The following is a 26434-nucleotide window of genomic DNA, read 5'->3' as shown; positions in this document are numbered from 1 at the left end:
TAGGTTGGTCATAGCTTTTCCTCCAAGGAGCAGGCGTCTATGAAATTTCATAGCTGCAGTCACCATATACAGTGATTTTGGAGCCAAAAAAAGAAAATAGTCTCTCACTGTTTCCATTGTTTCCCCATCTACTTGCCATGAAGTGATAGGATCAGATGCCATGATCTTTGTTTTCTGAATGTTGAGTTTTAAGCCAACATTTTCATTCTCCTCTTTCACTTTCATCAAGAGGCTCTTTAGTTCTTCTTTGCTTTCTGCCATAAGGGTGGTGTCATTTGCATATTTGAGGTTATTGATATTTCTCCCGGCAATCTTGATTCCAACTTGTGCTTCATCCAGCCCAGCGTTCTGCAAGATGTACTCTGCATCTAAGTTAAATAAGCAGGGTGACAACAAACAGCCATAACGTACTCCTTTCCCAATTTGGAAGCAGTTGTCCGGTTCTAACTGTTGCTTCTTGACTTGCATGTAGATTTCTCAGGAGGCAGATCAGTTGATCTGATATTCCCGTCTTTTGAAGAATTTCCCACAATTTGTTATGATCCACACAGTCAAAGGCTTTGGCGTAGTCAATTAAAGCAGTAGATGTTTTTCTGAACTCTCTTGATTTTTCTATGATCCAATGGATGTTGGCAATTTGATCTGTGGTTCCTCTGCCTTTTCTAAATCCAACTTGAATATTTGGAAGTACATGGTTCACATACTGTTGAAGCCTGGCTTGGAGAATTTTGACAATTACTTTGCTAGTGTGTGAGATGAGTACATTTGTGTGGTAGTTTTAACATTCTTTAGCATTGCCTTTCTTTGGGATTGGAATGAAAACTGACCTTTTCCAGTCCTGTGGCCACTGCTGAGTTTTCCCAATTTGCTGGCATATTGAGTGCAGCACTTTCACAGCATCATCTTTTAGGATTTGAAATAGCTCAACTGGAATTCCATCAACTCCATTAACTTTGTTCGTAACAATGTTTCCCAAGGCCCACTTGACTTCACATTTCCAGGATGTCTGACTCTAGATGAGTGATCATACTATTTTGGTTATCTGGGTCATGGAGATCTTTTTTTTATAGTTCTTTTGTTTATTCTTGCCACCTCTTAGTATCTTCTGCTTCTGTTAGGTCCATACCATTTCTGTCCTTTATTGTGCCCATCTTTGCATGAAATGTTCCCTTGGTATCTAATTTTCTTGAAGAGATCTCTAGTCTTTCCCATTCTGTTATTTTCCTCTATTTCTTTGCATTGATTGCTGAGGAAGGCTTTCTAATCTCTCCTTGCTATTCTTTGGAACTCTGCATTCAAATGGTTATTCTTTTCTTTTCTCCTTTTCCTTTAGCTTTTCTTCTTTTCTCTGCTATTTGTGAGGCCTCCTCAGACAACCATTTTGCCTTTTTGCATTTCTTTTTCTTGGGGATGGTCTTGATCACCACCTCCTGTACAATGTCACGAATTCCATCCATAGTTCTTCAAGCACTCTGTCTATCAGATCTAATCCTTTGAATCTATTTGTCACTTCCACTGTATAATCGTAAGGGATATGCTTTAGGTCATACCTGAATGGTCTAGTGGTTTTCCCTACTTTCTTCATTTTAAGTGGATTTTCTATTGGTGGTACAGTGGTTCAATTGCATTAATCCAATATTCTTAGTTAATAATCACAGTTCATTTTTGGTGAGAGTAAATATTTGATTTACTAGTATAAGGCCAAAGAATTATGAGTAATTAAAATTGTCAAGATTGGGTAAAAATGCAAGATAAACACTGTACAATTTTTGCAGTACATAGCAAAATGAACTAATGATTTAAAGCAATAAATTATATTCCTGAATTAGTTTTAATAACTAACAATCTTTAAGTGGTGAAAGATTTTTCTTATTACTAGACAGACCCTTCAGTGGAATGCTATGGAGGGAAATTAAAATCTAAAATGTGGAATTAAAATAGATGATCTTTATGTTCTCTTCTAATCCTGGGATTCTAAGAAATAAGAATTTCAAAGAATTCTTTGACCTACAAATAAAAAGGGTAATGATTTGTCCAAAACTCTGATCTTGATTATACATATATTTAAATCTTATTCAAAATGAACATTTGGGATTTAACTAAGAAGCATTTCAAAAAAGGAAAAACTGTTAAGTCTCTTCTGCCCATACACTTATGAGCAAGAAAAAAACATAAATGAAATGAAATATTTTATTTGAGTAAAGAAAAAACTCACAATTCTAAGTTTCAGTTGTTTTATAAATACTTACTTGAATTCACCCCTTGATAAGTCTCTCTAAGCAGTAAGTCAGTATCCTTGGCACACAGTAGACAGTGCCTGTGTATGTGGGTATGTGTGTTTGGCTAAGAGAATTCAAATTAATTTTCTATTTTAAATCTGATAAGTGTAACAGAAAAAGTATGTGAAGTTAAATTGAGTAATGTAAATAGTACATTTTAGTGGTCCCAGATGAGTCATGTAAGATTCATGATTCTCTTGGGAAAGAGAAGAAAATGAGAGAATCAAATCTCTGCAAATAAACTGAGCTAAACTTTTATATTTTTGGAAAGTATATTGTACAGTGATTTTAAGGAAATCATGTACATTCAGAACTTAACCTTAAGACCCAAACTACTGATGCTGAGCATTCTAAATTCCTCCAAACTGACTCAAACCCAGGACTTATTTTCTAAGAATCTAAGATGAGGAATGTGTGTGTGTGTGTGTTTGCAAGTGTGCAAATATTTGAGTCACAGTGATCAAATAGATGTTTCCCCAGAAAGGATCTGATCAAAACTTTTGAGACAGCCCTATTCCACTACTACTGGTAGTTAAATACTTCCCAGCAAAAAGTGCTTAGAATTAAATAGAATTTTTTTAATAAGCAGTTTAATTGAATACTTGCTAAAACCCTGTATATAAAACATATATACAAACATAGTAAGAGTTACAGTTGATTTATTGAATGATTTCTAACAGATTCATATTATAAAGGAATATAACTTGTATGAAATTTCAGCTATTTTCAACACCATTTACAAAATCACTTTTTATAATAATCTAGTCATGTATTCCCTTTGCATACTAGACAAGGGTATAACTTCTTACTATGGAAAATAATAACAAGTAAAATAACTTTGAACTCAGGCAGAATCAATGACTTGGGTTTATTCCAAAAGAAGAGTATGTATCCTTGAAACTGCCAGGAAGAACAGCCCAGAAATCAGGGCTAGCTACAGCTCCTAAGTTTTATAGTGCACTCACTTACAGATCACTAAAACCCTTTAAACACAGTGGCCTATACTAACGCACTTATGTGTCAGGAAGATCCCCTGGAGGAGGAAATAGCAACCCACTGCAGTATTCATGCTGGGAAAATTCCATGGATAGAAGAGCCTGGTGGGCTACAATCCATGGGGTTGCAAAGAGTCGGACATGACCAAGCAACTGAGCACACCACAACCTTCTTACAAGTCATTCAGCAAATATCTGTTCATTGAAGAAATAGTATTCAGTGTCTACTCTGAGTTTTGCCCCAGGGTGGTCACTGGACTCTTGTCTTCTGAGACTGCCCAAGTGAGGATAGAGCCTTGGTCCCTAGGAAAAACAATCAGAATTGTTTTTAAAAAGTTATATTCATAAATTATACTCATCTTGTTAAAAGGACATATATAAAAATCCCCTAATCAGAGAAATCACCAATAATATATCTATGACCCTATTAAGAAAATAACTTTGTCAAGGGGATGAAAGGGCTTTTCCTTGAAAAAGACATAGATTTCCTTGTCTAAAACTGTAACACTTCGTTCATAGGAGATTGCGTGGCGTAAAATGATGCAGGCTTTCAATACCTGATGGTTTATAACTTTGCAACAGTCTTCCCTGTGTATACCTGAAAAGTCCATATTTTGAATATGAGTTAAAGACTTGAAATCGTAAAATGTTTCAACTTCCCTATTTTTAAACTAAATTTATTTCATAGAACAAAGTATTTCTCCCATAAATAAGAACACTGCAGTTGGTATTTTTCAGGCAGCAAAATAGTTAATTGTTTTATTTATAAAGTTTTCTGTTCCTTGTAATTCTTAAAAATAAAACAAACCTAAAAGCTTCTTAGACCCAATGGAAAACACAATATTAACAAAGAGGGATAGCATAGGCTGAAGGGGTCTGTCTCAGAGCAGTACAGAGTGTGTTGTAAATTACTGCCTCAAATTTGATTGTAGCCATGGGACTGTCCACTTCTGGATATGCAGTTTCACATGTAATATGCAACCAACACCCTATAAGCCTCTTTTTAGAGTAGGACCCTGAGAGTTAGTCCATTGAGAAATCACATAGTATTTATGCTTGAAATTTTAAAGTGTCCAATCTTTAAAAAGGCAGAAAGAAGCAAAGCCTTTCCCACAAATGAAACTTATCACCATGTAAAGAAGAATATACACTTGGCATTAAAGTACCCATCTAGTTTCAAGATGTATACCTACACATTTTTTTAAATGTATGAATAGCTCCTAATTTTGAAAAAAGGAAACATTAAAAATGTTGAAATGCTACTGGTAGGGTTCAAGTCTGGGCAAAACCTATGAAGTGATCTTTGCTACAATAAATCAAAACTGCTTTTCTGTGCCATGTCCAGATCATCGACAGCCTCGTTTCAGGTATCTGTTAGCCTTGGGTACAATTGGCATCATCCCCATGCATCCAGAGGCAGATCTGGGCATACTTGAGGGGCGTGATGCGCACGGCCACGTTGTAGTCCTTCTGAACACCGTGCACGTCCACCCACTGGTGGCCAGAATAGATGGCGATGATTTTGCGTTTCCACCTCTTTTTGTCTGGCTCTTTCAAACGCAGATAGACCCCGGAGCCAGTGGAGCCTGATTCGGCATCGCAATATTGATAGAGGAGGTCATTGGACTCATCAGACACACTGCAAAACCGGTAGACTAACTGATCTGCCCTGTCCTGATCGAAGCCTGAGAAGTGGATCATCCCACCGGGCAGCTTCTTGATGGTGGGGCTGACTCCCAGCTCCATGTATTTCTTCTTGTGAGGGCGCTTCAGCTCCAGAAGGGCGTAGTCATAGTCCAGGGCCGGGTCTCCGCTCTCTCCTCTAGCCCAGCCCTTGGGGATGTGGGTGTTCTTGACCCGGGTCCACTGGAAGGAGGGCCTCCCGTCAGCAGCTCTCTGACGCCGAGCAGATCCCTTTCTCCTCCTTCCAGCCTTGACTGTCTCCTTCAGGCTGTTTTGGCTCCCTTCTCTTCCAGCACCACTCACTTCCCTCCTGTTCCTCCTAGACGCCCGACGTCTCTTGCCACCACCTTTATTTCTCATCTTCAGCAAGCCTACTCTTAGCTTTTTGCTGCCTTTGATGTAGCCGTTTCCATCGTGGACACAGTGGGCAGCGGTTAGGACGTGGTTGGGAGAGATGAGAATGCCGCTGCAGCCTGTGGAGAGCTTCACCGCCGTATTGAAAGGGAAATTGGTCAAGAACTTCTTATCCAGGATGCTGAACCTGCTGTCGGTGCCGTACACCTGTCTCTTTCTCCTCACGGGTGCTCCTTGTGAGGTAAGGTTTTGAGTTGGCTCAGGGACCCAACCTTGAACTTTCACTCTGGTCAAGGTTCGGCTCCCATTCTCAAAGACAGTCTCGTAGGAGAGAGAGTCTTCCAGGTCAGAAAGGCTGGGGGCTGGGAGATCTTTCTGGCATTCAATGCCACACACTCGATTTAACACCATCTTAGCATCTGCCTCAAAGGCGGGGCTGGTGAGATGGAAGGTCCTTTCACTGACAAGTCGGGGTATTTTTCTCACGTGCCACATAAAATCCTGTTCGCTTTCAGATCCATCGATGAGGGTCCACCCAAGGGTGAAAAGCATCAACCCGAAGAACATAGCTCCCATTTTGTTCTTCTATCTTGTCCTTTAAAACAGGAAAAAAAGAAGCTTTATGCTTTTTGTCTTATTGGGGTATAGTTGCTTTACAATATTGTGTTAGTTTCTGCTGTACAACAAAGTGAATCAGCTATAGGTATACATGTATCTCCTCCCTCTTAGACCCTCACCCCCCAATCCCAGCCACCTAGGTCCCCCCAGAGCACTGAGCTGAGCTTGCTGTGCTGTACAGCAGGTTCTCACTAGCTATCTGTTTTACACCTGGCAGTGCACATACATTAGTCAGAAAGAAAAATAAGTACCATATATTAATGCAGAGATGTGGAATCTAGAAAAATGGTACAGATGAACCTATACTGCTTTCTGTTTAAACGTTAATTACCATTCATTTAGATCTTGAGTCCTAAATGTAGCTTCACCACTAAGAGGAGTCCCTATTTTCACTGTACTTAGATTTTACTGAGATTAGATAAACACCATACTAAGCAGGCTCCTACAGATATCCAAAATCAGTAAATTTGATTTCACTCAAACTTCCCTCCACCTGCACTAATCCCCACACATCCCACCCCCACCTACCATCTTCCCCTCTTCCTCTCCAGACAGCCCAACGCATGGGAGAATAAGAAGAGGGGCAAGTGGGGTCCTCTGGTGTCTAAGCCACACCTTCCAAGGTCTCCTGCAACCTTATCTCCAGATGATTTAGAAATAAAGATAACGACAGATGTCTGACACTATCCCTGAACTTAGCGTCTTAATAAAGGCACGGACCATAAATTCCTCATCTCTAGAATGTAAACGACTAGCACAGAGCTCAAAAAAGCATTCACTGGAAAAAAATTTTTTTTTAAAAGTCCTTCACTAGAATGCACTACTTCCCTGAATCATGGCTTGCAGACCAAGCTGATTGATGGTGCAATTAAAATCATTAAATAGGAGGGAGGAGGGAGGAGGGTTCAGGATGGGGAACACATGTATACCTGTGGCGGATTCATTTTGATATATGGCAAAACCAATACAATATTGTAAAGTTAAAAAATAAAATAAAATTTAAAAATAAATAAATAAAATAAAATCATTAAATAATAGACCCTTCCCTGGCTCAGTGGTTAAGACTTCACCACCACCCCACTCCCTGCCCCGTCCCCAACCCCGGATGCAGGAGATTGGTCAAAGAGCTAAGATCCCACATGCCTCACAGACAACAAAATGTAAAACAGAAATGAGCCTGTCATACAGAGTGAAGTAAGTCAGAGATGAACTATCGTATATTAATGCATCTATATGGAATATAGAAAGGGGTACTGATGAAACTATTTGCAGGACAGAAATAGAGACGCAGACATAGAGAACAGACTTTGGACACAGCGAGCAAACGAGAGGGTGGGACGAATTACGAGTAACATTGAAACATACATGATCATATATAGCTCAGTTGGTATAGAATATGCCTGCAATGCAGGAGACCCCCGTTCACTTCCTGGGTCTGGAAGGGCCGCTGGAGAAGGGAAAGGCTACCCACTCCAGTGTTCTTGGGCTTCCCTTGTGGCTCAGCTGGTAAAGAGTCTGCCTGCGATGCGCGAGACCTGGGTTCGATCCCTGGGTCGGGAAGATCCCCTGGAGAAGGGAAAGGCTACCCACTCCAGTGTTCTGGCCTAGAGACTTCCACGGACTGTATAGTCCATGAGGTGGCAAAGAGTCGGACACGACTGAGTGGAAAAAAAGAAAAAGAAAAAATGGGAAGTTGCTGTATAACACAAGGAGCTCAACACAGTGCTTTAATAGCCTGGAAAAGTGGGATGGGGTTGGGAGGATGTTCAAGAGGGAGGGGACATAATTACGGCTGATTCACGTTGTATGGAAGAAGCCAACACAACATTGTAAAACAATTATCCTCCAATTAAAAATAAATTTTTAAAAAGTTTAATATAACAAACATCATAAATTAAACTTCAAAAATGGTCTACATTAAAAAAATTTTTTTAATCATCAGATAATATTCTAAAATATAATATTCAGTAGAAGTTTTAGAAATAAAGGAGCTCCTCTACTATTGACCTGCTTTGATTTTTTTAACAAGCAGAACCCCTTATCATAAAGAATACACAGCACGGGCTGTTTTATTCAAAAATAAGAAAAATATACCCTGTTCTTTTTAAAAACGAAGTTGTGCTTGGAACTACCAACCAAGCAAAGCAATATACAAAAATGTGTTATAGTGACATTTTACTGGATATTAAACTTGTAAGAATTTATGGAGCACAAGCAATTGTCATGGATTTACCACTTGGGGGAGCACAATCATGATTAAATCATAGGTTTAATGGGACCCTTTCATCATGGGTCTCATCACCTGAGAGCCATTGAAAGTTGCCAGTACTTGGTGAATTATATAATATCTCATCTATTATTTACATCTTCTTGCCTTCTTTTCCTGCTTCCCTGGGTTTGCTGGTATGTAAATCTCTTCCTAGAACTGCTGTTTGTCAGTTATTGCTTTGTGAGAGTAAGGGGGAGTGTAACATTCTTTGGAGCAGCAATTTGGAAATTTGTGAGCTATGTTCCAAGTTGTTTTTAACTAATAGTTAACATATCCAGGCTTACCAAATGCTTTGCACTTTGTATAAAGCAGAGTCAGTTCAAGGTTAGTTTATGCCTATAATACCTTCACTCTCACGGCTTTCTGATAAGCCTTTGCATGGAAAAGAAAGTTAATACAGGATGTCAGGAATGGCCCACAAACCAGGGTACACCCCTAAGATCCTAAGCACTGGCAGGAAAAGCAAAAGTTGCCTCTGATGCAGAGCCAAACATGGGCATCTCGTGACACAACAGAGTTCATCTTGCCATATCCAAGTATGGAACTTTATTAACAAACTAATAACATTCTTCTGATAAAACAAATCATATACTATATTAATCTCTTTGTTGTTTAAACATGATCTGTTCATTAAAATATAATTATTTTGAATCATTGTATATTAAAACATGTTAAGCAAGTTTAGAATAATCTTTACTTCTACTTTAGAATAATCTTTACCATTTTTTTCTATTTGCTCACACTTGAATGCTAAGTAATGGTGATTTTGGTGAATATTAAACTGTATTGTTTGCCTAATAGCTTGTACTTTATTTTGGAGACAGGCCATTCTTCTGTAGACTGATGGATATTGTCCCCTAAATCATTAAATACATTTCAGGAAAAATCCACACTCATGTACAATATTTTCTAATCATTACCATGGCAAATTTGATTTTACACAAAACAGTAATTATATTGGTAATGATTTTGTTGAACCACTTAGTATTTTGTACCTTCTATGCAGTTTTCTGGAGATGGCAATGGCACCCCACTCAAGTACTCTTGCCTGGAAAATCCCATGGATGCAGGAGCCTGGTAGGCTGCAGTCCATGGGGTCACTAAGAGTCGGACACAACTGAGTGACTTCACTTTCACTCTTCACTTTCATGCATTGGAGAAGGAAATGGCAACCCACTCCAGTGTTCTTGCCTTGAGAATCCCAGGGACGGGGGAGCCTGGTAGGCTGCCGTCTATGGGGTCGCACAGAGTCGGACATGACTGAAGCGACTTAGCAGCAGCAGCATGCAGTTTTCATAATGAGTATTTCATCCATTTTATTTAATTGGATTGGAATGAATAAGGCTAACTGCTCAGTAACTACTGAGATCTTGAAATTATATGTTTTATTGCGTAGTTCCCAAGATGAAAAGTTGTCTTTCCCTTAAAACGAAATGCTAAAATCAGTTATTTGCTGCCTCTTAGTTTATCAATGGGAGAAGGCAATGGCACCCCACTCCAGTACTGTTGCCTCAAAAATCCCATGGATGGAGGAGCCTGGTAGGCTGCAGTCCATGGGGTGGCTAAGAGTCAGACACGACTGAGCGACTTCACTTTCACTTTCCACTTTCATGTATTGGAGAAGGAAATGGCAACCCACTCCAGTGTTCTTGCCTGGAGAATCCCATGGACGGAGAAGCCTGGTAGGCTGCAGTCCCTGGGGTCGCACAGAGTCAGACACGAGTGAAGCGACTTAGCAGCAGCAGCAGCAGTTTATCAATAGACCAAAGTAGATGATTTTTTAAAAGATACATATATTGTTTTTAATCTATTTGATCCTTAGAAAAATGTCAAACAAATTTTTTGGTATAGGAAATATTTTTTTAATTATTTTAAGTTAGCCCTACATGCATGATAACAGCCATTCATTATGTACTTAATATATGAGTACATTAAAGACTGAGTCAGACAATTATCTTCATTAAAAACTACAAAGAATCATATTGTACATTTTAACCTTTGATAATAGTGATCTGTGAAGTAATAAATGTGTCAAAGGCGTTCCCAAGCAAAAGAAAGAGCATCTAAATCTAGGTACTGTGGTATTGCTCACACGTTTCTGTTTTTGTTTTCAGTACTCTGTCATTTAGCCTTGCAAGTTTTCAGCTACTTAGGGCTTGGATACTGCTACTGCTGCTACTGCTAAGTCACTTCAGTCGTGTCTGACTCTGTGTGACCCCATAGACGGCAGCCCAGCAGGCTCCCCCATCCCTGGGATTCTCCAGGCAAGAACACTGGAGTGGGTTGCCATTTCCTTCTCCAGTGCATGAAAGTGAAAAGTTAAAGTGAAGTCACTCAGTCGTGTCCGACTTTTAGAGACCCCATGGACTGCAGCCCACAAGGCTCCTCCGTCCATGGGATTTTCCAGGCAAGAGTACTGGAGTGGGGTGCCATCTCCTTCTCTGAGGGCTTGGATAGGCATAATGCAAATACTGAATTATAATTGACAAGATGGTTTTTTTTACTATGCAAATCACTGAACTGGAATATGAATCAAGTTTCCCTGTTCTTTACCAAATAAAACATGTGCCCTGTGCATTAATTCTGTAGGCAGACTTTTAAGAGCCACACGTAATGGTTAATTTTATGTGCCAACTTGACTGGGCCAGAAGGTGCCCAGATGTTTTGTCTAATATTATCCTGGGTATGTTTGAGAGGGTGTCTCTGGATAAAATTAACGTTTGAATCAGTAGACTAAGGTGAGCAGATTGCCCTCCCTAATGTGGGTGGGCCTCATCCAATCAGTTGAAGGCCTAAATAGAACAAAAAGGCAGAACCTCCTGTGAATAATCGGGAACTCCTCCTTCCTGACTGCTCTGAGCAGGGACATTGTTTTTTGTTTTTTTTCCCCCTGCCTTTGGCTTCAAAATGAAACACCACTCAAAAGAGTATTTTTAGTTTGTTAGTAGGATTCTATACTTGCATGTTGCAGAATAAACTGTCACATCAAGGAATTCCCAGGTTGTAGTCCTCAAACAAGCAGTGTCAGCATCCCCTAGGAACCTGTTAAAAATACTCATTCTCAGGACCCAACCCAGACGTACTGTTCAAAATTCTCCAGGAGGGATGTGGGTTCCCAGCTGTGTATGTTTTAACCAGCCCTCCAGGCAACTCTGATACTCAGTACGGTTTCAGAACCACAGCAGCCAAAGCCCTGGTGCAGCAGCTTGAGACCCTCCTCAGAAGGTTTTTCCAGGGATGACTGCTTAACCAGGTTTCACATGACCCCTGCTTCCTCTTTGTGTACAAAGTAAATTTATTCTGAACTTCATGCTTTTCCTGTGTTAGCAACAGCTATTACAGAAAGATCCCGTGGAGTAGGAAATGGCATCCCACTCCATCATTCTTGTCAGGGAAATTCCATGGTCAGAGGAGCCTGGCAGGCTACAGTCCATGGGGTCTCAGAGTTGGACATGACTTAGCAACTAAACAACAACAATAATATTGGAAGACTCAGCCTTTGGTAGAAAAAAAACATACTTTCATATAAGTGATTTAACAGTACATCTGAAAAGATTCAAATACAGTAGGCTTGTCTGTGATGCCTCCAGCATCCAATACTACAGATGATGCAAGAGCACCAGTTGGCCAGCCCTGGCCAGGGCCTTTTGAGGGACTCAGCTGCAGTGTAGCACAGGAATAAAAGCCATGCCCACATCTATCCTTGGGCATGGGAAGGGCAGAACCTTGTCATATGACCTCAGAATCACAGTAATAAAGGACATGGGTTTAGTCTAATTTGGCCTGTAATTTCAAATTGGACAAATGTCTCGGGACACTTTCTTTTGGAAAATCTAAGTTTGTCTCGTGGTAAAATGTCAGTGTAGTGTAAATGATAGCTCTTACTGATAGAGCAAGCCACGGTTCAGTGGATACATGTACAGACGCCTGTCATCCCAAAAGCACTAACTAAAGAGACATGGCCCCGGCTGTGGAGCAGCTATAGTATTTTGAAAGCTTTAATGTCTCTTGTTTTCCCTCAACCTCCTCCTTTTTCCTGTCTTCCATTGTAATTGTGACCTTCCCTGTCACTTTCCAGATGGCTTGGATTTGGGGCTTCAAATTCCAGTTTTGGTTAATGAAAGTGAGGTTGCAGTTATGGTTCTCACCATGAGTCAGTGTACACATAGTTGATTATGGGTTGGACCATGGAGATGGATGGAGCAGAAGGGAGTTAGAGAGGAAGCAAGGAATACCAGCATTTGTAGACAAACTCTTACTGATGGAGCAGATAGTATTCCACATTTGTACCTGGTCCATACTATTAACAGAAATAACCACCTGTAACTACAAGGGATTACTTGCTCTTGCTTTTGTTTGTTTGCTTGCTTATGCTTTCTTACAAATGTGAATGCTGACAAGTATTTAGAATATTTGGATTTCTCTACCAGCATGGTAGTTATCAGGGCAGACCAAGGAGTAAGAAGACCTGGGCTAAGTCTCATCTTCACCACTTATTAGGCATCTGAATCTGGGCAGTTCATTCACATCAATGAAGTTTCTGTTTCCTCATCTGCAAAGTGAAGATAATAGTAATTTCAACTTCATAATTCTGAGAATTAAATACATTGATATATGCAAAGAATTACCATTGAGCCCAGAGCATGGACACATTCAATTATAAGTTCTTTTATATTGGGTTGGCCTAAAAGTTCTTTCAGGTATTTCCATACACGGTTATGGAGAAAGCAAACAAACTTTTTGGCCAACCTGATAGTTATTATTCTACCTTAGTAGGTAAATTCGGAGAAGCAATGGCACCCCACTCCAGTACGATTGGCTGGAAAATCCCATGGACGGAGGAGCCTGGTAGGCTGCAGTCCATGGGGTCGCTAAGAGTCGGACACGACTGAACGACTTCACTTTCACTTTTTCACTTTCATGCATTGGGGAAGGAAACGGCAACCCACTCCAGTATTCTTGCCTGGAGAATCCCAGGGATGGGGGAGACTGGTGGGCTGCCGTCTATGGGGTTGCACAGAGTCGGACACGACTGAAGCGACTTAGCAGCAGCAGCAGCAGCAGTAGGTAAATTAATATCACTTTAAAACAGTTAATTATATAAGGCAAAGTTATAGCACTTTTAGTTTTCTAAACAGTCAATTTTATACTCAAATATTTTTATTTCAGGGTAGTTTCTGACACACTCTGAAAACACCCTTTTTCTTTGTTTTGGTTTTTGTTCAAGGACAGCTTCATTTTAGAGACGTCCCAAATGAATGCTTTCCTAACTACTCATTTCTATGAAGATCTGTGGGTTTGTAATATATTTTTCTCATTGCTATTAAATAAGTGTAATTAAACATTACCCAGCCACAGAACATTTGAATTGCATTTCCAATGTATTATTTTAAGCCTGGACCTACCCTAAGAATTCTGGAACTGCAACAGGTCTTCAACCTAAAAAGAAACAGTCAATGTCAAAATAATTACTCTGAGGGAGCAATTTACAATGAGAAAAAAAAAAAAAAAAAACTTTTAAGTGAATCTATTCTAAAGTATATAGCATAGCATGACATAATAATATTCTCAGGCTCAGTTTCTCTTTTATTTTTTGGTTTGTTACCCTTTAAAGTTTACATTTTAACTTAAATAGGGCAGGCAGATGAAGGAAAGATTAGATGCTTGCTCACCATATTAAATATTTTGAATGAGTTTTTTTTCCTGTATACGAACAAGAGCTGATTTACCATCAAAGATCTGTACCAGGTCATAGAGTCACTAACTTGGTCCTTTCTTTTCACCTGGTCCCTTGTAACAGACAGGGAGGTAGTTGTCCAAGTTCATGTGTATAGTTTGCTGCCATGGGACATAATTTTGCATTAATGTGTCAAACACTTTGTGGGGGCTCAGTCAGATCAATGGCCTTGTAGGACCAACATCAGCTTTTACCTTCATGCATATTTGGACATAGCAATCACTGCATAACCACTTTTGACAACTTCCCTGTCTTTTATCTGGCCATTCGTGATCCAAGCCACCTGCCCCTCCCAGCATCACTACCTACACTCACACACATGCATAAGTGTGAAAACACACTCCAGCCATCTCTCCTCCTCCACTTTCATTCTCCCCCTGTTCAGTCAACACTGACACACGAGGGATAGACATCATGGTCTGGATCTGCAGACAGAACTGCTGGCTTAGGCAAAAGGCCGGGGCAGGAGAGGAGGGGCTTTACTAGTGATAGCAGACAGCTGGAGAGTGAGCATTAACTGTGTTAGGTTTTGGAGAATACTTGTAAAACTTTCATAAGTCACTTTTGCGTATGCACAGGAGACAAGGTATTTTATTAAGTTCAACTCCCGGTGCAGTGAAGCCCCCAGAGAAGGGGGGCTTCTAACTAGACACTAACTAGAGCACTGAAATGGACGCAACATTTAAGCTAAAAAGTGCGATCAGGATGACCAGAAAAGGAATAGTGCTCGATGTGTGACCAAGAGGGACAGGGAGGAACTAGGGTGTTTCCAGGGTGGTGGAGGCAGTGGGTTTTGAAGTCAAACCAATTTAAGTCCACTTGTGACTTCTTAGCACTATGATTTGTGAAGATCACTTAATTTCCCCAAACCTTATTTTCTACATTTGTTCAACAGGGAATAATACTTTGGAGTATTTTTGTGAGACACGGATATCATTAAGTTGGTGCAAAAGTAATTGCGGTTTTGCATCATTGAACTTACCCATTGATATTGGAATGCATTCTTAAATAAATGTGGTTATGTTATGTATCTTTTTAATGTGCATTTCTTGCTTTGCTTTTTTTTTTTTTTTTGCTAGTGACATTACTTTCTGTTTATATTTATTTTAGACTATAGAGATGATGTCTAAAATGTCATGTCTGCCATATTCACTTGACCTCTCACCAACCAACTACCACTTTTTCAAGCATCTCAACAACTTTTTGCAGGGAAAACATTTCCACAACCAGGGGGAGGCAGAAAATACTTTCTAGGAGTTTATCAAAACCCAAAGCACAGATTTTTATGCTACAGGGATTAGCAAACTTACTTCTTGTTGGCAAAAATGTGTCGATTGTAATGGTTCCTATTGTGATTAATAAAGATGCATTTGAGCCTAGCTATAATGATTTAAAATTCACGGTCTGAAACTGCAAGTACTTTTGTACCAACCTGTACATAAACACGATGCCCAGAGAACAGTAAGCCCTCAGCAAATGGCAGCAATTATTATTATTAGGATCAAACACTAAGAGTCAAAACACTGGTAAATATTTATAAAGGATTTCATGCATCTCTGACTGCTGTGGACCTCACCGCAGTACGCCAAGTACAAGCCGACCTTGTTTCATTGTCCTTCACTGCAATTCACAGATGCTATGATTTTTTACAAATTGCCACATGGCAACTCCACATTGACCAACTCTCTAGGAGCCATTTTTCCAACAGCATTTGCTCACTCTGTGTCATGTTTCGATAATCCTTTGTCTTTATTATTTGTTATGGTGATCTGTGATTGGTGATCTTTTGAGGTTGTTATTGTCATTGTGTTGGGGGCACCACAGACCACATCCACATAAGACGGTGAACTTAGCAAGTCCTGCGTGTGTTCCGACTGCTCCACTTACTGCCCTCTCCCCCAGCTCTCTCCCTCTCCTCAGGCCTTCCTGTTCCCTGAGACACAATTTTAAATTAGGCCAATTCATAACCCTACCATGGCCTCGAAGCGTTCAAGTGAAAAAAGAAGAGTTGCATGTTGCACTTTAAATCAAAAGCTAGAAATAATTAAGCTTCATGAGCAAGGCATGTGGAGAGCTGATATCATCGGCTGAAAGCTAGGCTTCTGGGCCAGTTAGCCAAGTGGGGAACGCAAGGGAAAAGTTCTTGAAGGAAATTAAAAGAACTACTCCAGTGCACACACGAATGATAAGAAAGCAAAACAGCCTTGCTACTGATAGGAAGAAAGTTTTAATGGTCTGGCTAGAAGAGCAGGCCAGCTACCACATACTTTTAGGCCAAAACCTAAATCAGGAGCAGGGTACTAACTCTCTTCAATTCTGTGAAGGTTGAGAGAAGTGAAGAGGATGCAGAAAAAACTCTGAAGCTAGCACAGGCTGTTTCACGAGGTTTAAAGAAAGAGGCCATCTCTACAGCCTAAAAGTGCAAACTTACACAGCAAATACCGATGCAGGAGCTGCAGCAAGTTATACAGAAGATCTAGCTAAGATAATTCATGAAGGCAGCTACCCTGAGAGACAGATATTCGATGCAGCAATCAATGCTTGGCTTCAAAACTTCGAAGGACAAGCTGACCCTCTTGTTAGGTGCTAATCCAGCTGGTGACTTTCAGCTGAAGCCAATGCTCATTTACCACCCTGAAAATCTTATAGCCCTTAAAAATTAGGCTAAATTTACTCTGGCTGGGCTCTATCAGTGGAACAGCAAAACCTGGATGATGGTTCATTTCTCTATGACACGGTTTGCTGAGTATTTTAAGCCCACTGTTGAGACATACTCTCAGAAAAAAGATTCCTTTCAAAATATTACTGCTCATTGATTTTGAATTTTGAGAACTGTAAGTTATGTTTTCCTTGATAACTCACAAATGTTTATAGGAGATGAACTGATTCTAAGTAACTGAATCTAATTAAAATGGAATCTTAACCCAGAAAAAAAAAATTACTGCTCATTGATGTACCTGATCACCCAAGAGCTCTGAGAGAGATGAACATAAAATGCATATTGTTTTCATGCCTGCTAACACAACATCCATTTTGCAGCCCAAAGATCAAGGAGTCATTGTGACTTTCAAGTCTTATTATTTAAGAAATATATTTCATAAAGCTACAGCTGCCACAGATAGTAATTCCTCTGATGAATATGGGCAAAGTCAGTTGAACACTTCTGGAAAGGAGACACTTTTGTGGGTACCATTAAGAACATTCATGATTCAGGGAAAGAAGTCAACATACTAACAACACAGTTTGAAAGAGACTGGTTCTCATAGCCAAATTTGAGGGGTTCAGGTCTTCAGTAGAGGAAGCGGTGGCGGGTGTGCTGGAAACAGCACAGAAGGAGAGGTGGAGCCTGAAAATGTGACTGAATTACTGCGATCTCGTGAACAACTTTAATAGATGGAAGAGTTGCTTCTTATGGCTGAGCAAAGAATGTAGTTTCTTGAGATGGTGAAGATGCTCTGAAGACTGTTGAAATGACAATAATGGATTTAGAATATTACAGGAACTTAGTTGATAAAGCAGCAGCAGCCTTTGAGAGGACCGACTCCAGTTTTGAAAGTTCTCTAGGTGGGTAAATGGAGAAGGCAATGGCATCCCACTCCAGTACTCTTGCCTGGAAAATCCCATGGACGGAGGAGCCTGGTAGGCTGCAGTCCATGGGGTCCCTGAGGGTCGGACACAACTGAGCGACTTCACTTTCACTTTTCACTTTCATGCATTGGAGAAGGAAATGGCAACCTACTCCAGTGTTCTTGCCTGGAGAATCCCAGGGACGGGGGAGCCTGCTGGGCTGCCGTCTATGGGGTTGCACAGAGTTGGACACGACTGAAGTGACGTAGTGGTAGTAGTAGTAAGTAGGTAAAATGCTATCAAACAGCATTGCATACTGCAGAGAAATCGTTCCCAAAGGAAGAGTCAATCAATGCAGCAAACTTCATTGTTGTCTTATTTTAAGAAACTGCTACAGCTGCCCCAGCCTTCAGCAACCACCACCCTGCTCAGTCAGCAGCCATCAGCATCAAGGCAGGAGCCTCCACCCTCAAAAAGATGGACTTGCTTAAGCTCAGATGATGGTTAGCATTTTTAGCAATAAAGTATTTTTCAACTGTAACATGCACTGTTTTTTAGACATAATGCTACCACACAGTAGACTACAGTAACTTACATGCTCTGGGACACCTTGCTTTATTGCAAAATCTGCTTCTTTGCGGTGATCTAGCACTAAAGCCACAGTATCTCCAAGTTGTGCCTGTCACAGCTCCCAAGGAGAGCCACATCTTAATCCCCAGGACCTGTGCCTATGTTCTTAATTGGTAAAGGAGACTCTGCAGATGTGATTTAGTTAAGGATTGTGTGATGAGATTAGCTTGGGTTACCCAGGTGAGCACAATGTAATCACAGGGCTCCTTTTATAAGAGGTGGGCAGGAGGGTCACGAACCCGAAGGAGCTGTGAAGTTGGAGGCAGAGGTCAGGGTGAGGCCGAATCATAAGCTACAAAACACGGGTGGCGGCTAGATCTTACAAACGGTAAGGAGACATTCTCTCCTGGAACTTCCAGGGAAAAACTGCAACCGTGCTGACCCTCTCTGGACTTCTGGCCTCCAGAACTATAAGATAAGGTGTTGTTTTATGTCACTGAATTTGTAGTATTTTGTTACAGCAGCAGTAGGAAATGAATACACTCAGGTAAAAAAATGTTTGGATTGCCTGCCTCGGATGTTCAGAAAGGAAGAAATAGTAGGGGGGAACACTGTCTGGGTCAGAGACCTAAACATAAATGAAAATTTTCATTTTTAGAAAAATTATACAACACGCAATTTTAGAACTAAACCTTGAATATTATGATAAAACACTATAGTGATGTGGAGTAGTATTTCTAGGCTGACTGGAGAGCTGGAACCGGGTGGATAAATTTGTTTTTCAACAAAAGCATACAGTGTTTACAATCCTATGCATCGTTTCAAAGCCTCTTTCCTTGCTTAAGAATCTCTGCGATAAATCCTCTTTAGTCTTTAAGTTGAACTAAAAACCTTCTAAGATCTCTTTCAACATTAAAGTTCTAGCTTAAATCACAAAGGAAAACACACGAGTCACTTACTCATCAGTGAGCCTCAAGCAGTTTAAATTCCTTGACTCCTTAGGGTAGGAACTTGACTGCTATCCCTATTGCTACCACTAGGAGGCGAAGCTAGCCTGCTGTCTAAGTAGATCTCACATTTAAAAGGTTTACATTCATTAAGCTACAAAATCAAATTTAGTTTAAAAAAACATGTAGGAGTCATGGGATGGGGAGAAGTCTAACTGGTTAATAATATACTAATAATATACAATGTGGAATAATAATATTCCACATTGTTGTCACATGTGGAATTGATCACATTTAGAAAACCCGCCTCTAGGCCACAGAGCCCATCCTAACGAGCTGTGGGCTGATGATGTTGTCCACAGCCAGACAACCTTCTGGCAGGTGGTTTTCCAGAACCTCTGTGGTGCCAGCACATTTCCAGTATGATCTCCAGGGCCACTAAACAATCCCCCAAAGGTGCGGCAATTCACTGCAGCATGAAAAATCTTCAGCCTGCCAAATATTTCACATGTCTACCAAAGACTTCATAAGCCATTTCTAAAGGGTAAGCTTGCCACTGATTCTATGCTAAAAATAAATGGCAAGGAAGTTCACTGACAATGTGCCAGTTTCTATTCAAAATATGATAGCACTATCGTCAAGTTTAGTTTCAGGAATGAGGCAGAATAATTAATGTCTGCTTAAAATGTTTGGCAGTAGTGGAGGGAAAGGAAGATGGTAAAGTTACACAGTTGATTATTTTACAGTTACCCACAACTTCTGTTTCTCATCACAATAAAAAAAAAAAGAAAAACCTCTTTGTTTTTTAAGTTATTTTTCCAGGACCTGTACACTTCAATTTGTGCAAAGGATACGCTATGTGTAAATTGAATTTGGGGTGAAAGGCACTTAGGAAGCCCCAAAGGGAACCCTCTGCTGACTCTCTCACCCACTGACATAGGAAATGCACAGCATATGGCTCCTGACTTGTTTTCTATCTCGCAAGTTGGCCTTTGAAAGCAAAGCCTATCTGTGACTGCATTAGGTTTGCTACTCTTCAGGCTTTAATGCATCTTATGATCACTGTATTTTTAGCTAAGCAAACATCTGTTAAGGTTTCTAAAGCTTTTGAAAATATTCTAGTTAAGCAAAGTCATAAAATAATAACTTTCATACTTTGCTATTTCCAACCTCTCATCTCAGATTTCTCATGTGCAAAGTTAACCCAGTGAGGTAGCTTCAGTTTCCGAAATTCTGAATCTCATCCCACTGTTTAAAATGCAATATGCTTGCCGTGGACAGTTGAGCATTGGGCAAAGATAAATAATTAACTCACATTAGCAATTGATTAGAGAAGGAAATGGCAACCCACTCCAGTGTTCTTGCCTGGAGAATCCCAGGGACGGGGGAGTCTGGTGGGCTGCCGTCTATGGGGTCACACAGAGTCGGACACGACTGAAGCTACTTAGCAGCAGCAATTGATTATTTTAACACGATGAGCACATTCTATGTGCCAAGCACTAGATTAAACAATCTCACATTTGAAAATACAGAGAAGATTCTTAAAAGCACAACAGTTTCTGAGCTGTCTGGAGGAAAAATAAGAAAGAGTATCCATGACCAACTTCTTCTCACATTAAACGAGCTCTTCTAGTATTTCCTAATAAAAATAAAATTCCATATGATGCTCGGGCACTACTTTCAGGCTGAGATGTCTTATTTGGCTGGAATCTTAACCTTCTCTCTTCTAAATTATAAACCAGATTCTAAGCATAGTTCTCCAGGCAATAGCACATGACTTTTATAATTCTCTGTGGGGACAGACGCACTTGGGATAGAATGAGAATTAATTTCAGAAGTGAGAAAGGTTAATAGGGGAGAAAAACCACCTCGCCAGGATATGCAGCTTCTTTCAAATCAATGATAGTGTGAAAAGGTCGGAGGAATCAGGCAGGAAGTGTTTCTACAACTTTTCCAAAAAAAAAAAAAAATTATGGTAGAAAATATCAAAAGTAGAGGGAAAACTATGAAATAGAATGAAACATAAAATTATAACCCCTACGTGCCCATCACCCTGAAGCAACAACTACCAATATTTTGCCAATCTTGTTCCAGTGGTCTCCCCTGCCCCCCCCCTTTTTTTTGCTAGTTTTTTAGAGCAAATCCAGGACTTTTCAATTTCATTTCATCTTCTCACTTTAAAATGTTTTTCACTGCTCCTTTCGCTGACCTGTGCAGCCAAGTTGATGAGAAAGCAAGAGATTCCTAGCTTTCATAGTAATCCTGCCAAAGAGGCTTTCAACCAGAGTAGACCTTCCAGGAATGCATTTTACACCTTTTTCGATGGCATCTGTTAATAATCATAAAAATAAAGAGGGTCCCCTCTGGTAGTGCTTAAGTAAAAAGAATTCCATTTATATTCCAATGCAAACACTTTTACTGTTAAATATTAACGGTGCAGAGGCCAGCACAAAGAATTGCTTACTTGCAAGAGCCGTTTCTTTGATGGCTTAAAAGTGCTAAGTTTGATCTCTACCTTTAGCGCCCTTCAAAGGAGCTCTCCCTGGGGTGGGTCCTGCGTTTCTCAGGAACACTTCTAGGTTCTGGGGTCTTGCCCTTTCCTGGGGGGAAAAAGGGTTGGGGGTGTCTCCATCCTTACCTGCGAAGCTTCCTCAGTCCTCGGGGCGCTGCCCAGCTCGAGTCAAAGTATCCCTAAGGCGGTCACCACCGCTGGCGAGGCAGGAGAGAGGGGTGGGGCTCCGGGACAGCGCGAGCCGGAGCCGGGGCTCCAGGCCACCGTCCGCCAGCACCGCCTGGAGACTGTGGGGAGGTGGGCGGCGAGCTGAGCGCCACGGCCGCGAGATGGGAGGGGAAAGGGGGCGTGGATGCGGGCGGACGCTGGGAGAGGTGAGGGGAGAGGAGGCGGCGGGAGGGCTAGGAAGCAGGAGAGACGAAGGCCTGGGGAGGGTTTACTAAGAGTTGGGCCTCTCACTCCAGAATCTCTGCCCCCCAACATTAGGAAAAATTCACGACTGAGTTCACAAGGACTGTCTGTCGCTCTGATCGTCTTCCTCCCTTAAATAGTGTCCAGAAGATACTCCCGAGTGTGTGCTTGGAGGAACTGGGTGTGATCAGGACTGTGTCTTTGTGTCCTAGTCCCCCAGCTCGAGTTTAGACGCCAGCTGTCTAGAAGAACCAGGGCCATTTCCCCAACCCCATCCTAAGCCCGTCTCCATCTGGGACCTCGCCACCCGGGACAGGCTCTCCACCAGCCAAATCCTGAGTCTCAGGCTCCTGCAGGCATCCACAGGCGACCTGAGAACACGCGACCCTCGTGGGCTGCGACGTGGGTCACCTTGCAAGCATCCCTTGAGGCCTCCAGGGGGCGCGCGTCAGTTTCCGTCTGTCTCCAGGCTGGAAGGCTTTTTCTACTTGGGAAGAGCATCCTTTAAGATATTTGCCCGCCCCTGTCCCACCAAAATTCTAACCGCATCCTTTCTTAATCTTTTATTCTCCTCCTTAGCAGAGGTGCTCCTTTGGGGTGGGTGCTGCACAAGGTCGGGGACTCTAATTATTCAACATCTGTTGATCTTCTGGGTGGGAGGTCTGGAGCAAAATGCACTAGTGGAAAAATAAGTACAGAAATTTGATGCTGGCCCTCAAAGAAGAGAGATCAAGTAAGTGCACCAGTATTTATAACACACGGTCTTAGCATGTCCCATAATGCTTAGCTCATTAGTGGTTAATTTCATTTCTCGAATTTCTATGTATTGTTTTAGCAATGAAATCAGAACATATATACAATTTAATTTCCTGTTTTTCCACTTAGTGTTTTCATTTATGCACTTAGTCATATAATTTAAATCTATTAATAATTTTATCTGGTATAAAATAACTAGTTCTGAAGCTCTCTGTCTCACCAGTCAGATCATAATCTTCAAATGCATTCTTGAATCACCACCCTCTACCACAAGGGTTGGCTTATAATGTGCTGATAGTGTCGAGCTTAAAAATGTTTCCTAGTAAAATGGAGTGTGTGTGCATGCTCAGTCATGTCCAACTATTTGGGACCCCATGGTCTGGAACCCACCAGGCTCCTCTGTCCATGAATTTTTCAGACAAGAGTACTGGAGTGGATTGCCATTTCCTTCTCCAGGGGGTCTTCCCGACCCAGGGATCAAACTCAAGTCTCCTGCATCTCCTGCATTGGCAGGCGAATTCTTTACCACTGCTCCACCTAGGAAGCCTGAAATAGAGTGTGGGGAAAAATATAAAGTCCAGCATTCAGAATGGGAGTCTCCTATGACACTAAATAGATGTGCCCTGGGCCTCAGTCTCTTCATCAGTAAATTAAGAAGGTTGCACTGGAGGACTTCTGCAGTCTGTACTTCTCAAATATTTTTGGGATTCTAACACTGCATGTAGTGTGGGCATGGGTCTGATTCCTTTAATTCTGTCAGCACCCCTCATTGACATCACATAAAGCTAAACTCATTGTGCTTAAATTTTCAGGGGCCCCTTCCTGAGCCTTTTGCCCCAAACCATATTTCTTCCCCAGCTTTACTGAGATACAACAGACATGTAGCATTGTGTAAACTTAAGATGTACAATATGATGATTTCTGAAACATATAGCAATATGTTTGCCACAATAAGGTTAGTTAACACATCCTTTACTTCACATAATGACCATTTTAAAATTGTTAAGGTGAAAACATTAAAGCTTTGTGCTCAGAGTAACTTTCAAGATACAATATAGTATTGTTAACTATAGTCACCACCCTGTGCATTAGATCCTGGGAACTTATTCATCTTATAATTGAAAGATTATACCCTTTGAACCTGGAATGTTAGATCCATGAATCAAGGCAAATTGGAAGTGGTCAAACAGGAGATGGCAAGAGTGAATATCAACATTCTAGGAATCAGTGAGCTAAAATGGACTGGAATGGGTGAATTTAACTCAGATGACCATTATATCTACTACTGTGGGCAGGAATCCCTGAGAAGAAATGGAGTAGCCATCATGGTCAACAAAAGGTCTGAAATGCAGTACTTGGATGCAATCTCAAAAATGACAGAATGATCTCTGTTTGTTTCCAAGGCAAACCATTCAATATCACAGTAATCCAAGTCTATGCCCCAACCAGTAACACTGAAGAAACTAAACTTGAACAGTTCTGTGAAGACATACAAGGCTTTTTAGAACTAACACCCAAAAAATATGTCCTTTTCATTATAGGGGACTGGAATGCAAAAGTAGGAAGTCAAAAAACACCTGGAGTAACAGGCAAATTTGGCCTTGGAGTACGAAATGAAGCAGGGCAAAGACTAATAGAGTTTTGCCAAGAGAACACACTGGTCATAGCAAACACCCTTTTCCAACAACACAAGAAAAGACTCTACACATGGACATCACCAGATGGTCAACACCGAAATCAGATTGATTATATTCTTTGCAGCCAAAGATGGAGAAGCCCTCTACAGTCAGCAAAAACAAGACCAGGAGCTGACTGTGGCTCAGATCATGAACTCCTTATTGCCTAATTTAGACTTAAATTGAAGAAAGTAGGGAAAACCATTAGACCATTCAGGCATGACCTAAATCAAATCCATTATTATTATACAGGGGAAGTGAGAAATAGATTTCAGGGACTAGATCTGATAGACAGAGTGCATGAAAACTATGGATGGAGGTTCGTGACATTGTACAAGAGACAGGGAGCAAGACTATCCCCAAGAAAAAGAGATGAAAAAAGGAAACTGGCTGTCTGAGGAGGCCACAACAAATAGCTGTGAAAGGAAGAGAAGAGAAAAGCAAAGGAGAAAAGGAAAGATATAAGCATCTGAATGCAGAGTTCCAAAGAATAGCAAGAAAAGATAAGAAAGGCTTCCTCAGCAATCAATGCAAAGAAATAGAGGAAAACAACAGAATGGGAAAGACTAGAGATCTCTTCAAGAAAATTAGTGATACCAAGAGAACATTTCATGTAAAGATGGGCTCAATAAAGGAGAAATGGTATGGACCTAACAGAAGCAGAAGATACTAAGAAGAGGTGGCAAGAGTACACAGAAGAATTGTACAAAAAAGATCTTCATGACCCAGATGATCGTGATGGTGTGATCATTCACCTAGAGCCAGACATCCTGGAATGTGAAGTCAAGTGGGCCTTAGAAAGCATCATTATGAACAAAGCTAGTGGAGGTGATGAAATTCCAGTTGAGCTATTTCAAATCCTGAAAGATGATGCTGTGAAAGTGCTGCACTCAATATGCCAGCAAAATGGAAAACTCAGCAGTGGCCACAGGACTGGAAAAGGTCAGTTTTCATTCCAATCCCAAATAAAGGCAATGCCAAAGAATGCTCAAACTACCGCACAATTGCACTCATCTCACACGCTAGTAAAGTAATGCTCAGAATTCTCCAAGCCAGGCTTCAGCAATACATGAACCGTGAACTTCCAGATGTTCAAGCTGGTTTTAGAAAAGGCAGAGGAACCAGAGATCAAATTTCCAACATCCGCTGGATCATCGAAAAAGCAAGAGAGTTCCACAAAACCATCAATTTCTGCTTTATTACTATATTATCTACTATACCAAAGCCTTTGACTGTGTGGATCACAATAAACTGTGGAAAATTCTGAAAGAGATGGGAATACCAGACCACCTGACCTGCCTCTTGAGAAACCTATATGCAGGTCAGGAAGCAACAGTTAGAACTGGACATGGAACAACAGACTGGTTCCAAATAGGAAAAGGAGTACATCAAGGTTGTATATTGTCACCCTGCTTATTTAACTTACATGCAGAGTACATCATGAGAAACGCTGGGCTGGAAGAAGCACAAGCTGGAATCAAGATTGCCAGGAGAAATATCAATAACCTCAGATATGCAGATGACACCACGCTTATGGCAGAAAGTGAAGAGGAACTAAAAAGCCTCTTGATGAAAATGAAAGAGGAGAGTGAAAAAGTTGGCTTAAAGCTCAACATTCAGAAAACGAAGATCATGGCATCTGGTCCCATCACTTCATGGCAAAGACAGTGGAAACAGTGTCAGACTTTATTTTTCTGGGCTCCAAAATCACTGCAGATGGTGATTGCAGCCATGAAATTAAAAGACGCTTACTCCTTGGAAGGAAAGTTATGACCAACCTAGATAGCATATTCAAAAGCAGAGATATTACTTTGCCAACAAAGGTCCATCTAGTCAAGGCTATGGTTTTTCCTGTGGTCATGTATGGATGTGAGAGTTGGACTGTGAAGAAGGCTGAGCGCTGAAGAATTGATGCTTTTGAGCTGTGGTGTTGGAATAGACTCTTGAGAGTCCCTTGGACTGCAAGGAGATCCAACCAGTCCATTCTGAAGGAGATCAGCCCTGGGATTTCTCTGGAAGGAATGATGCTAAAGCTGAAACTCCAGTACTTTGGCCACCTC

General features: G+C 41.0%; 1 protein-coding gene across 6 annotated transcripts; it reads right to left on the bottom strand.

Annotated features, from left to right (window-relative positions):
* Window positions 1–2921: 2921 nt before the first annotated feature.
* PRSS35 (serine protease 35) lies at window positions 2922–21871 on the bottom strand. 6 transcript variants are annotated; one of them, XR_011465321.1, is made up of 4 exons: window positions 21658–21871; window positions 13604–13637; window positions 4468–5906; window positions 2922–3577 (listed from the first exon to the last, which is right to left on the bottom strand). XR_011465321.1 is itself a non-coding variant. In XM_070376266.1 (4 exons), exon 4 carries the CDS (start codon window positions 5885–5887, stop codon window positions 4649–4651), a length of 1239 nt encoding a protein of 412 aa, XP_070232367.1. In that variant the 5' UTR covers window positions 5888–5906; window positions 12667–12750; window positions 13604–13637; window positions 21658–21871; the 3' UTR covers window positions 2922–4648. The 6 variants fall into 6 exon arrangements, 5 of the variants coding, with proteins under 5 accessions (XP_070232367.1, XP_014336316.2, XP_005903881.2 ...); XM_070376266.1 differs by adding an exon at window positions 12667–12750 and having other exon boundaries at window positions 2922–5906; XM_014480830.2 differs by having other exon boundaries at window positions 2922–5906.
* Between the last annotated feature and the right edge of the window lie 4563 nt (window positions 21872–26434).

Source organism: Bos mutus, chromosome 9 (assembly GCF_027580195.1).
Source record: "Bos mutus isolate GX-2022 chromosome 9, NWIPB_WYAK_1.1, whole genome shotgun sequence".
Classification (NCBI taxonomy): Eukaryota; Metazoa; Chordata; class Mammalia; order Artiodactyla; family Bovidae; genus Bos; species Bos mutus.
Note: the sequence above shows the minus strand (reverse complement) of the source record. Positions and strands in the feature narration are given on the sequence as shown.

Coding starts and splice junctions, on each gene's coding strand:
- PRSS35 (XM_070376266.1), bottom strand. CDS start 5,887: ATGGGAGCTATGTTCTTCGGGTTGATGCTTTTCACCCTTGGGTGGACC.